The 12,790-nt window shown below is 35.9% G+C and overlaps 1 protein-coding gene and 1 non-coding gene across 2 annotated transcripts in view; both read left to right on the forward strand.

Moving 5' to 3' along the window:
* Nucleotides 1-12,790, forward strand: part of RSF1 (remodeling and spacing factor 1) — a 154,834-nt gene that overhangs the window by 127,168 nt on the left and 14,876 nt on the right. The window contains exons 7-11 of the mRNA XM_069564910.1: nt 847-1,053; nt 3,529-3,633; nt 4,877-4,956; nt 10,268-10,322; nt 11,254-11,363. Coding sequence (XP_069421011.1) covers nt 847-1,053; nt 3,529-3,633; nt 4,877-4,956; nt 10,268-10,322; nt 11,254-11,363 — 557 coding nt within the window. The remainder of the gene's footprint in view (nt 1-846; nt 1,054-3,528; nt 3,634-4,876; nt 4,957-10,267; nt 10,323-11,253; nt 11,364-12,790) is intronic.
* TRNAG-UCC (transfer RNA glycine (anticodon UCC)) lies at nt 4,201-4,273 on the forward strand. The gene has a single exon. It is a non-coding gene; the product is annotated as a tRNA-Gly (tRNA).

The raw sequence follows: 12,790 nt of genomic DNA on the forward strand, positions 1-12,790 counted from the left end.
TATGGAAAATTTGTTGTAGTTAAAGTGCTACTTAAAAAAAAGTGCTCCTTTTGTTTTTGATTTATTTAAGTGATAACATTGTTCTTAATTGTAAGTGGTCCTTAGTTCCTTAAAATACTAAATTTTTATTTTCAAAAATTTCCTCCTGTTGTTAGAGTTATTTTGGTCCTTGGTGAGGACTTAAACTGTAGGAGTGAACTGAAATATGACTTTAAAATATTGTGAAGCCAACCAATAGAAAGCAGTTGCCAACATTATAACGTTAGTCTCTGAATAATCCATTTTTTAAGTTTGTCAGAAATTTTTATGCAGTTGTGATCCATTTCTCTGATATGAGAAATGTTAACAATGTGTGAGAATATAGTCAGTGTTCAATTATAGAGCCTTTGAAAAGTGCATGCCCTTTGACCCAGAATCCTCTTCCAGGAATTTATCCTAATCTCAGAGGTTTATGTAAAAATTTTATGTTTGCAAGAATACATTGTTTATGAAGGTGAAAAAATGGAAAACTACCTAAATGTCTGTGTAGTTGTGGATTAGATATAGCTATGTGATGGCATATTATATAAAATATACATACACATACACGATGTTAGAATATTTTATCACTAGGGCAAATATTTAATAAGACAGAATGTTCATTATAATTCTCCCCTCCCAAAAAGTAGAAAAAAATAATGGAAATATATACCAAAATTTAATAGTAAGTATATCTGTTGATGAAACTACAGTAATTTTTCTTTTCTTCTTTGTATATTCCACAATGCATATGTAATCGGAAGCGTGTTGTTGTATTTTTTACATTGTTATTACATTAAATTGTCCTAATCTTTTATTTTACACAAGGTAAAGCCCAAAGGCAAAGTTCGATGGACTGGTTCTCGAACACGTGGCAGGTGGAAATATTCCAGCAATGATGAAAGTGAAGGGTCTGACAGTGAAAAATCATCTGCAGCTTCAGAAGCGGAGGAAGAAAAGGAAAGTGAAGAAGCCATCCTAGCAGATGATGATGAGCCATGCAAAAAATGCGGCCTTCCAAACCATCCTGAACTAGTGTGTACCTGATCTCTATGGACAGTATACAGATTATTGCCATGCTGTGGTTGTCTAAAACATTGTAACTTATCTGGGTTTGATCATGATTTCAATTTTTTGTGTGTAAAATCCTTTCTTTCTATTCTCAGATAATAACCTAATTCTAGGGAGGATCAGGATCTTGCTTTCATTCTACCTAGCTTTGTAATGATGTTTCCTCCACTTAAGCATGCACTGTTAATCTCTTCTCACAGATCAGTTCATTCAAATATTCCTGTTCTGGTTTTTTGTTTGTTTTTTGTTTTTTCTTTAAAATTTTGTTCTTTCCCTATAAGTTACTTTATAATGTTATTTCTGAAGTGGCAGCTTCAAATAAGACCTGAAGGGCTTATTGCCTTTCTGTAAAAACATATGAATAAGTCAAGTAATAACCCAGTAGGGCTTTAAACTTTAGAAATGGGTAGTTCTAAAAAAAAATTTAAGAGGATAATTATAGACCAGATATATTCAGAAAAATAGTGACAGATTTACACGGGACTTTCTTATCTGGAAAGTAAGTTCTTCAGTTCAGTTCAGTCGCTCAGTCGTGTCCGACTCTTTGCGACCCCATGAATCACAGCACGCCAGGCCTCCCTGTCTATCACCAACTCCCAGAGTTCACTCAGACTCAGGTCCATTGAGTCAGTGATGCCATCCAGCCATCTCATCCTCTGTCATCCCCTTCTCCTCCTGCCCCCAATACCTCCCAGCATCAGAGTCTTTTCCAATGAGTCAGGTCTTCGCATGAGGTGGCCAGAGTACTGGACTTTCAGCTTTAGCATCATTCCTTCCAAAGAAATCCCAGGGCTGATCTCCTTTAGAATGGACTGGTTGGATCTCTTTGCATTTGAAGGGACTCTCAAGAGTCTTCTCCAACACCACAGTTCAAAAGCGTCAATTCTTTGGTGCTCAGCTTTCTTCATAGTCCAACTCTCACATCCATACATGACCACTGGAAAAACCATAGCCTTGACTAGATGGACCTTTGTTGGCAAAGTAATGTCTCTGCTTTTGAATATGCTATCTAGGTTGGTCATAACTTTCCTTCCAAGGAGTAAGCATCTTTTAATTTCATGGCTGCAGTCACCATCTGCAGTGATTTTGGAGCCCCCCCAAAAAAACCCAGTTCCTCACCTAGATACATATTTTTGTAGTTTATGAGTGCTTTCTAAAGAACCTGTTGAAGAAGCACTCTTGTTATGCCCAGCTGTTCTGTTTTGAATAGATCTGACTTCAAAAGCAAGCTCTACCTATTACGTAGAAAGAGACATAAAGATGCTTCCACATAGGTAGAGTTGTGTAGAGCAGAAACAAGTTATGTAAAGTTGCTCAGAACAGCTCCTGATACTTGTTGTGGGCTGAGGTAAAGCTATTTATTTCTGGTTTAACTTGCAGTTTTCTTCCTAAATGTGAAAATCGTATCTGGAAACTAAATTAATCAGTCAAGTTTATCATAGCTCAGTAGTTTCAGAAGGTTTAAGGAAAAGATATAGCTCTGAAAAGAACAGATGTCAAAATTACACTGAGAAGACCCTTCTAACTATTTTTATGATCTTCAAACTAAATTTTTAAGTGGAGAAAGGCAAAGAGAAGATTTGTGATAGTGGTCTTTTCTGCCCTTTAAATCAAGTAAAAATCAACATTTGTGTTCTTTTCCTACCATTACCTATTTTTTTTTTAATTGAAAGAATGCATTTTGACTAAGGAGAGCATGACAACCCTCACCAGTGTTCTGGAGAATTCCCAGAAACAGAGGAGCCTGGCAGGCTACAGTCCACAGGGTCACAAAGAGTCTGACACAGCTGAGTGACTAGGCACACACTAGGTGGTAATAGATGACAATGACAAAGAGGTGTACAGAATTGAGAAGTAAAATGAAGTAAGCAGAAATGACATCCAGGATGTGGAGAAAGTTGCACCCTTCTTAGAACATACGGAGGATTTTTATTCTATTATCTTACTAACTGCTTTGAAAATCCCATTTGCTGGTTACTGTGCCAAAGCGAATGACGCTGGAAACTGAAGATCTGAAATATGGTTAATTTCATATGCTGGATATTTCAGAATAATCTCCAAAATAGAAATCTCAAGCCACTATTGTGTGTTAAGTGGTAGGAGAATGATGCTGAATTAGCTGTGGTCCTTGGGAACTTCCTTGGTGGGCCAGTGGTTAAGAATCCCCTTGCAATGCAAGGAATGAGGGTTCAGACCCTGGTTAGGGAACTAAAATCCCGTAAGCTGTGTGGTATGGCCCAAAACAAACAAACAAAAAAGACCTGTTAAATTCCTAATTAACTGAGGGTTTTTATTATTATGCTTTATGCAGATAAAGAGTATAATATAGTGTATTTCTTAGTATCATGCTAAGATATATAAAATGTCTTTATTTTAACGTAAGAGTTACTGAATATTACCCATAGAGATAGGTTGACATTTATCTATGGTTTATTTCAGATCCTTCTGTGTGACTCTTGTGACAGTGGATACCACACTGCCTGCCTTCGCCCTCCTCTAATGATTATTCCAGATGGAGAATGGTTCTGCCCCCCTTGCCAGCATGTATGACAACCCAGCACAGTTCTGGTTTTCCAATCTCTGCTTTTATATTCAAATTAATATTTCTTGACAGCCACTAAACATTTTAATCTTCAGTTTATAGATATTGCTTATCTCTTCTTTAAATTTCTATAAAAGTAGAGGCTATTGATTAAAAACTACCTTTTGTTAGTATCTTATAGGTCTTCCCTTTATTTTTACCCAAAGCAATTCTCAAAGGACCTCTTCTTTTTACAAAATTATAATCTCTGGTTTATTTTTTCTCCCATTTGTTAAAGGCGCAGCCACGTCTCCCCTCCATGAGGATAATATACAAGGGAAGAAATTAGTTTCTTCCTGTTGTTTATCCCTGTGTTTCATCCTCTTTTTCATTTCTGCCTGCCTTCTTTTGTCAGTTTTATAGATGATGTTATAATTTACGGACCATTATAATGATACTGTGAATAGAATCATGGATTCTATTTCTCTCATATCTTGATTCGGTGGATTTCTTTTAAAACCTGAAGAGCAGAATATTTTTTTTATTCAAAAGGTCCTTTCCAGTCTCATTTTGCTTTAAAATTTGGGAATTCCCTGGTGGTCCAGTGGTCTGGACTCTGTGCTTCCACTGCAGGGGGCCCAGGTTCAATCCCTGGGCAGGGAACTAAGATGCCACAAGCTGTGCAGCATGCCTCAAAAAAAAAACCACCCAAAGATGGTGGTCTTCATTGCATTTTTTTAGTTAAGTGGAATCATTTGGCTCAGCATCACTCTGACAGCTCTATATTGTTCAGCTCTATTTTGACCTATTAACTGTTTGGCATGATTTTGTAAATTTTTTTTCCATTCGCTTAAAAAAAAAAAACAAAACAGTGATTGGCACCATTATATTTTCTTGTACATGTAACCTTCTTCCTTAAAAATGCCTTGGGATTTAAAAACTTTTTTTAATCACTGTCATGTATATATGCTGAACCAAATGCTATTTTAACCATTAATTACTGCCAGCAAGGTAGATATAGAATATGTTTCACAAAGCTGTAAGTTTCTTTAACGTGTGTGTTACTTCAAAGATAGCCTGCCCATCTTCAGTAGAGTGGAGGAACTGAAGTGGCATCCTTTATTTAATTATATACAAGGAGCATTTCACTGTTTTCTCTGTGGGCCCTTATTAGCTCTCTTAGCACTGTAGTTTTTGCTGATAGGCAAGAGATAAGTGATTGTGGAAAGGTGTTTAAGATGACACTCATCTGCTTTATGTTTTCAGAAACTACTGTGTGAAAAATTAGAAGAACAATTACAAGATTTGGATGTTGCCTTAAAGAAGAAGGAGCGTGCTGAACGCAGGTACTGTGATATGTGTGTTAATGTTTCACTTGGGAATTTGACATCAGAATTATCTTCCAGTATAGACTAATGTGTCTGTATAAAGCGGAGATTGGTAAACTCTTACTTGTGGGCCAAATGTGGCCCACTTCTTGTTTTTGTATTGCCACCTAAGAATGGGTCTTTTTTTTGTTGTTTTTAAATGATTAGAAAAAAATAAAAACAAAAGTCATATTTCATGGCACATCAGAATTACATATTCTCATTTCACTGTTCATAAATAACCTTTGCCATGCTCATTGTTTATATGTTATCTGTGACTGCTTTTGCATGACAGCTACAGAATTGAGTAGTTGTAACAGAGACCATATAACCCAAGCCTAATATATTATCTGTCCTTTTACAGGAAGTTTGCCAAATCCCTGATCTAAAGTTTTTATCATAACCTACTCTGAATAAGTATTGGCCCGAGTATTGTGGAGGATATGTGTCTAAGTATGTAGAGAGTTCAAGAAAACACAAAGAATTGGTCTACAACTTAGTTTCCCATGGCTTCTCTTTGGGTGGGTAGAATTAACATTGGTGAAATAAAGAGCTTACTGACTGTAAGCAGCGATTCCCTTTTCAGTATGCCCCTGCAGTATGGTCTAAAGCAGTTAGGCTGTGTTCCAAACTGAAGAGAAAAGATGAGTAAAACAAAGCTCTTGCTTACCTGGAGCTTATTTTCTGTGTATGAACCAGTGATGCAAATAAGTAGGCAAATTGAAGTACATTTAGAGCAGTATTGGAACATTGTGGAGGAGCACTGTAGTTCTCCAAGGGCTTGGATTATCAGGGAAGTCCTTGCAACATAAGTAGAGGTGATACAGACTAACATGCAGAGAAAGGATGTTTTAGGCAAAGAGCACAATAAATGCAGAGACAGAGTGTAAATGTGAGAGTAAGAGGGGTGGGGGGTGAAGCTAAAAAGGAAGCTGAGGCCAGATTGTGAACAGCTTTGCATAACTGGCTGGGAAATGTGATTATTCTCTAGGGGTGGTGGGGAAACTATCAAAGGAGAGATATGCATAATCAGACTTTTATTTCGGAAAAATATACCCTGGTAACAGCAAGAAGAAGGAATTAGCATTAAGGCCATTGGAATAAAGTTTGTGGGAGTCAGTGAGGTCTGAACTAGATCACTCATCATGATAATAAAGTGGAGAGGCTGAAGAGAATTTTCATAGTCTTAATCAGTAGGACTTGATGCCCATGTATTCATAATATGAGAAAAATCGAAGTAGCGTCTCCTTCATTTGTTGCTACTTTTTTACTGCTATCACATAATATTACCCTAAAAAATTTAGTTTACTTTCAGGCAGTCTGCTCATTCCATAATCCACACATTTTACTCTCTACAAAGGTGAGTATTAAAACTGGGTTCAAGGACTTCCCTGGCGGTCCAGTGGTTAAGACTCAGTGCTCCTAATGCAGGGGACATGGGTTAATCAGTTGTCTAAATACCTTTATGTTTAGAAACTCTTACTGATAGTCCTATATATAGTTATTAAGACTGTTTTGATGTGCAAATTGCTGTCTTAATTTTTGAGGGGCTTCCCTGGTAGCTCAAATGGTAAAGAATCTGCCTGCAATGCAGGAGGCCCAGGTTTGATCTCTGGGTTGGGAAGATCCCCTGGAGAAGGGAATGGCAGCCCACTCCAGTATTCTTGCCTGGAGAAGTCCCTGTCCAAGGAGCCTGGTGGGCTATAGTCCATGGGGTTGCAAAGAGTCAGACATGACTGAATGACTAAACACACTAATTTTTGACACTGGAAGAGATTCAATTAAAGATGCTTCAGATTAGTCATAACTAAGTCATAATTAAAAATTGGACTCAGTCTTCCTGAAATCCACCTGCCCTTCTGAGAAATGAGCCGTTTTCTCATGTTCTGAAGCTGATCTGATATAAAATTGTTGATAGCTAATAGGCTTATTCTTTAAGGACATGGAAGAAAATGGATTCTCTCTAAAAGCCAAGAATGTAAGCCACTAAGAATTTGTCTCATACATTGTATCTATTTGTCCTTTGGAGCCCTGTGATGCTTGTCAGGTTTATATGTGGAAAGATCGGTGAGCATTTACTTTTGCCTCCTATACTTTAGGAAATGCTGCTCTAGTTAAGAAATGCTTTAAATTTTAGAAATTTATGTGAAAATGTGCCACAATATTTCTTTACGCTGTTGGTCTCCCATTTTCTAGTTCATCCAGTTTCTCTTCTATCCTTGATAATCCTCTTTACTTAAATGTCATCCTTTAAGAGGACATCTGTAATTGTGTGTGCCTTTAGATCACACACTAAATCCTATATGAGAGACCATTCTGACAAGGCAGGTTAACCGAATTGTTACTGTTGTTTGCTAATTTTCCCCCAGAATCTGGTTAACATAGCCTTCATTATTTATAGTTCCTAATGTATGTTTATATTAGAAGCTCTAAATAGCAAAATATGTGTGTTTCTAAAGTAAATAATACATTAACTGTAAATTTCAGGGGACTTCATCTCTTTTAAAAGTGAGCATTTTTATTCATCCAGTTTCAGATCTGTGAAACAATTTCTCTAGCATTCATCCTAACAGTTTGGAGCCTTGCTTACTCCCTGTGTCATAGTGCTAGAGCATCTTTCTCCTTGTTTGTGCTTTTAGTCAACATATATTGAACATTTATTGAGCACCTACTTTATGCCAGGCAGTGTAATCAAAATGAGGTATATAGTATATGGCTCTGGTATGATGAAAAAGAAGGATGTGTCAGTGAGTAATTAGTAACTAGCCAGCAACTGTCTATAGAACTGAAACTGTGATGCTTTGTGATGTCCGATGTTTCAGAAGTCCATGCAACTGATTTGTAAAGTCCCTTCCAGGACTTGGTGCCAGAAATTATTGGGAATTCAAATAGCTCTGTACTTCCAGAGTACTGTTACTAGTGCTTTGCTAGCACAGAGTTGGGTTTAATCAGGGTTGGCATTTTCCAGGTAATTTAACAGAGGGAAGGAGAGAAAAAGACAAGGAATTTGAAAGTGTATGCAAAGGAGTATTTATAATGATGGACCATGAAGTCTAAGCCAGGTAAGGGGGAAAGTAAGGATACAAAGGGAGTGCCAAAAAGTGAAGAGAGAGTAGGGTCAATGGATAGAGTTTCCACTGGAGTCAGGGAATTGTCAAAATCAGTGTACTAGAAGGAGTCAGCTGGGAAGTGAGTCAGTAGAAACCAGAAAACAGGTTCCTTGAAACTGAAATCTTAGAAGGCGTGTGGTAATAGTAAGGTCTGAGCCCAATATGATCATTAAACTATTTGGTGAGATGGAATGGAAGATGTAACTTTCCATAAGGTTACTAAGCAAGAAAATTCTTTGAGGAGAAGTCATACTTACCTTTAAGATCTTACTGAGATGTTAATATTACCACCTATTTAAGATCTTTCCAGATTTCTCAGCTCTTTAGACAAAAATCTGTTCTTTTTTCACAGTTCCATTATACCTGTTCATATGGAGTACAGTCAGTTGTTAAATAATTGGGATGGCAAGAACCATGTCTTATTTACCTTTGGATTTCCAAGTCTGATGTAAATCATGACCTAACCTGCAACATGACTATATGTTTTTTCCATTGAGTTGAGAAGAGAAATAATGGACAAGTGAAAATAAAGCTTTTGCAATACAAAAGAGGAAATTGATATCACAGCAAACTTGGTTAGAGACATGTCAGACATTTTTAATAACAGCTGAAGTTTTGACTTATCCATGTAGCCCTCCCTATTAATTTCAGGTAGTGCTGTTCTTCCTTTCCTGGTTTTTAGTTCATTAACTGTACTGTTTTTTAAAAAAACAAGTTTTGTTTAAAATAATTTTATTATTTTTATATGCCAGTTTTTATTTAATAGCTTCATACATGTGTGCTAAGTTTCAGTTGTGTCCAACTTTTGTGACCCTTTGAGCTGTAGCCCGCCCAGCTCCTCTGTCCATTGGGATTCTCCAGGCAAGAATTCTCGAGGGAATTGCCATGCTGTCCTCCAGGGGATCTTTCAGTCCCAGGGATTGAATGTTTGTCTCGGGCATGTCCTGCATTGGCAGTTGGGTTCTTTACCACTGGCACCACCTGGGAAGCCTAATAGTTTCATAACCTGTCTCTAAAAAGACTATAAAATTCTTGTTAGTTAGGGCCCAGAGTTTATAGGGCAGTAAAGGCTGTGTTCTAAAGAACCTACACAACTAGATCATTAATGTCCTATGTAGGACATCACAAATGGAAGAGTGGTTACCATTATGTTTCTGTTTATTGGATCGTACAGTGGCATGTGGATACAAGAGCTCAGTTGTCCTTGGTGAATGGAATTAACTGTTAGAAAACCAGAGAAAACTACTGTTTTATACAGCAATTTTTGGTGTTTGAATTAAAATCAACAAAGGTTTCTTAGAAGGGAAACTCTGGATGTATCTTTACTGTTCATAAATCCACATTTCCTGGAAAAGTCTCAACTGGCTCTGAAGATAAGTTTTTTGTTAAGCATCCTGTGTAGTACAGAGATCTATAACTATGTTGCTGCTTTCTTCTCTGCAAACAAGAAGTGAATGGGTTTAGAATCTTTCATATACAGTATTGCTGAGAACTTCCAGCATAACAAAGATTCAGTTTGTCCGATCAGAGTTGGCATTTCATCTAATCACTTCATCAGTGAGTCACAGCATGGCTCTTTTCATCAAATTTCCTTATTTCATTTACAAGGTTTCTATTGCCTGGTATCAATCACTTCTGTAGCTGAGATTTTCATACCTTTAGTTTTGTGCCTGCCACAGATACCAATACTATAAGTTTCATACATATTAACTAATATGTTCATGACCTAGCTTCTGCTATTACCATAAAGTTGTAATTTTTAGTATTACCTATGTTAGTAATGTTTGCATAAGTTTTATTTTTGGCAAATCTCACTTTGTATGCTTTTTTTTTTTTTACTAACACAAGATTTATTAATATCCCTCTGTCAACCATGTACAGGGTAGTTTGATAGAAAACTTTGAAAACAGCCTTTTGAAATAGTCCAGATTCATAGTTCATGTCAAACAAACTTGTATTCTAAATAATTTTAACGAGCCGCATTAACATGAAATGCATAAATACAGTATAATATGAAGTAAAATGAAGTTTAAAGAAGCAAGTTTTACATTTCATATCTCTAGGGAGTCCTTTAAGCCAGTTAGACAATTCAGAGAAATTACCTATATGCTATTAAAAAATAATTACATTAGTATGTTCCAAAGCTACATTTTTATTTCTTTTGTCATTTTTTTTTAAAGGAAAGAACGCTTGGTGTATGTGGGTATTAGTATTGAAAACATCATTCCTCCACAAGTAAGTTTCTGGTTTATAGTATTTTTAGACAGGAGACTGCCAAAAGTGTTCTAAAATTTAATTCACTTTGTTATATGAGTGGTTTTAAATGTATAATATACCACTTTTATTGAAAATGAAATTTAGCACTTTCAAAAAATCGCCCATTTCCCTTATGATTGAAATTATGTGTGTACAGATAGCCCTAAAATGTAACATTGCATCCGAACTAAGTTTATAGCTCACCCCTATGGGGTTAATGTTCTGAGTTTTTACCCTATATTGGGTAATTTGTTTTTAGCTTCTTTCTGTGCTGTTTATGTAAAGTGACTAAAAAAATGGTTCAAGGATATTTGGTTTTTTATTTCCTGCTTTTGGTGATATTTTGTGTTCTTACAGTTTGGTTTCTTTGACGGGATATCATTGTTTTGCATTTATTAATCTAGTAATTAAGAAAGGTATGTCATGAGTGAAAATATATGTGACATGGTTTTCATTTGAAGACATTTTCTTCATTTCAAATGCAGTTTCATTCCAGGCTTAATTAAATCACACACTGAAATCACCTGTCTGGTTTTTTTTCCGGAGCACCATGTCCCTTTCTTCTTCTAAATCCATTTCATTTATTCAGCATATCTGTTGACTATTTTATGTGTGTTAACTTTAGTTATTAGTAGGTAGACTTCATCATGATTGTTTTAAAAGAGGTAACTATAAACTCACAAAAGCGTAAGTTTGATACAGAAGTATTTTCATCTTTTGATCCACCAGTATTATTTTTAATCTCTATACTGAGTGTTGCCCTGTTTATTCAGTTTTGAGGCGACCGTTTCACTTTTTTTTTTTAACCTTTCACATGTGCTGCCTAGATGGACTTTAGAAAGCTATTAATTCTGAGGAACTTTGTTGTCTCATAATAGCCTGTGTATTTATTATCATATTTTTAAACCAGGAGCCAGATTTTTCAGAAGATCATGAAGAAAAGAAAAAAGATTCAAAAAAATCCAAAGCAAATTTGCTTGAAAGGAGGTCAACAAGAACACGGAAGTGTATAAGTTACAGGTATGAAATCTGTGGAAATGAAAGAGTGGAAACTGGTTTTAAAACAACCTTGCTTTTACCGTTACAGTAATCATTAGAAGTTGTATATATATATTTCTTAGTCACTGTCTTTAGAATCAGAATTTTAGAGCAGCCAACATCCTCTTTTCCAAATGTACATTTGTTCATGCTGTCCTCTTCTGTTTAAGATACTTTGCCCAGTTTCTGTAGCTCTGGAGATAAGGACTGACGCCTTTAACAAGGCCCGGAGCACTGCATAGTCTGCCCTGCTCTTGGCCTTTCAGCTCCACCTCATCCACATTTTCCCCTTTCTCTCATTAGCCACATTGTCTTCTTTCAGTCCCTTTGTACAGACTGATTACTCTGCCTTGAAATTCCCTTCTATTTTTTTAACCTTGTTAAATAATAACCTTCTCTTAATCAAATCTCTCTATTATATGCCCTTATAGCAACCAGTTCTTCTCCTTGAGAGTACTTCTGTAGTTGTAACAATTGTGATTTTTATTTTTTGATTAATATTGCTCTCCTACACTACACTGTTAACATGAAGGGAAGTACCATGTCCGTGTTATTCATTCCTCTGTTCTTTACAGCTAGTATAGTGCTCCATTGGTGCCTATTGAAAGACTCAGTTAATGCAATCTGGTTTACCATCTGCCTTCAGAAGTACACCACAGAGAGACTTTTCCATGGTAACTCTGTTAGCAGCTAAACCTGGACTAAAATCTTATCTTCTGATTGTTTATTCATCTAGTGTTCTCTCCACTAAATCACCCTGTCTCACGCAAATAATAAATAACTGATATTTTAATTATTTTAGACCATTGTTACACAACAACAAAAGTCTTTTAACTTGAATAACTGGAGATGAGAAGCAAAATTGACTTTAGAGAATTTTGAGCTTGCTTCCTGTTTAAAAACTTTCATCAGTGATCATGAAAGAGTTCCCCTTGTGTAGTTTCTGTTGTTACTGTTAAAACTTATAAAATGCATTAGATCAGTAAGAGTAAAATCCTTCATGTTTATGGGAATGGTGTCTGTCTTATTCTTTTTAAAAAAAGAAAGACTTTGAAAAAGAAAAGGTACCTTTTTTTAAATAAAATTATTATAACTAGTGAAGTCAAAACCTAATGGAAAGTTCAAGTATTAAAGTTACTTCTACTACAACACAACCAATACATTCCTAAAAATTGCCATTGTTGTACAATCGCACAATAAAAGCCATAGGGGTTATGGAAAATATGGTGTTAGAGGCAAACAAAAATTTCATTAGTTACACATTAAAAAATATTTATAAAAATGGCAGTACCATTTGACACATGTTAAATGGTTAAGAGATAACATAAATACTACAATAAACAATGACCTTTTATGTTGAAAAAGCCCTGAAGCTGTCTGCAGAAGTAATTGTGAGGAGATTTGCAGTT

The sequence above is a fragment of the Ovis canadensis genome, chromosome 21 (assembly GCF_042477335.2).
Source record: "Ovis canadensis isolate MfBH-ARS-UI-01 breed Bighorn chromosome 21, ARS-UI_OviCan_v2, whole genome shotgun sequence".
Lineage (NCBI taxonomy): Eukaryota > Metazoa > Chordata > Mammalia > Artiodactyla > Bovidae > Ovis > Ovis canadensis.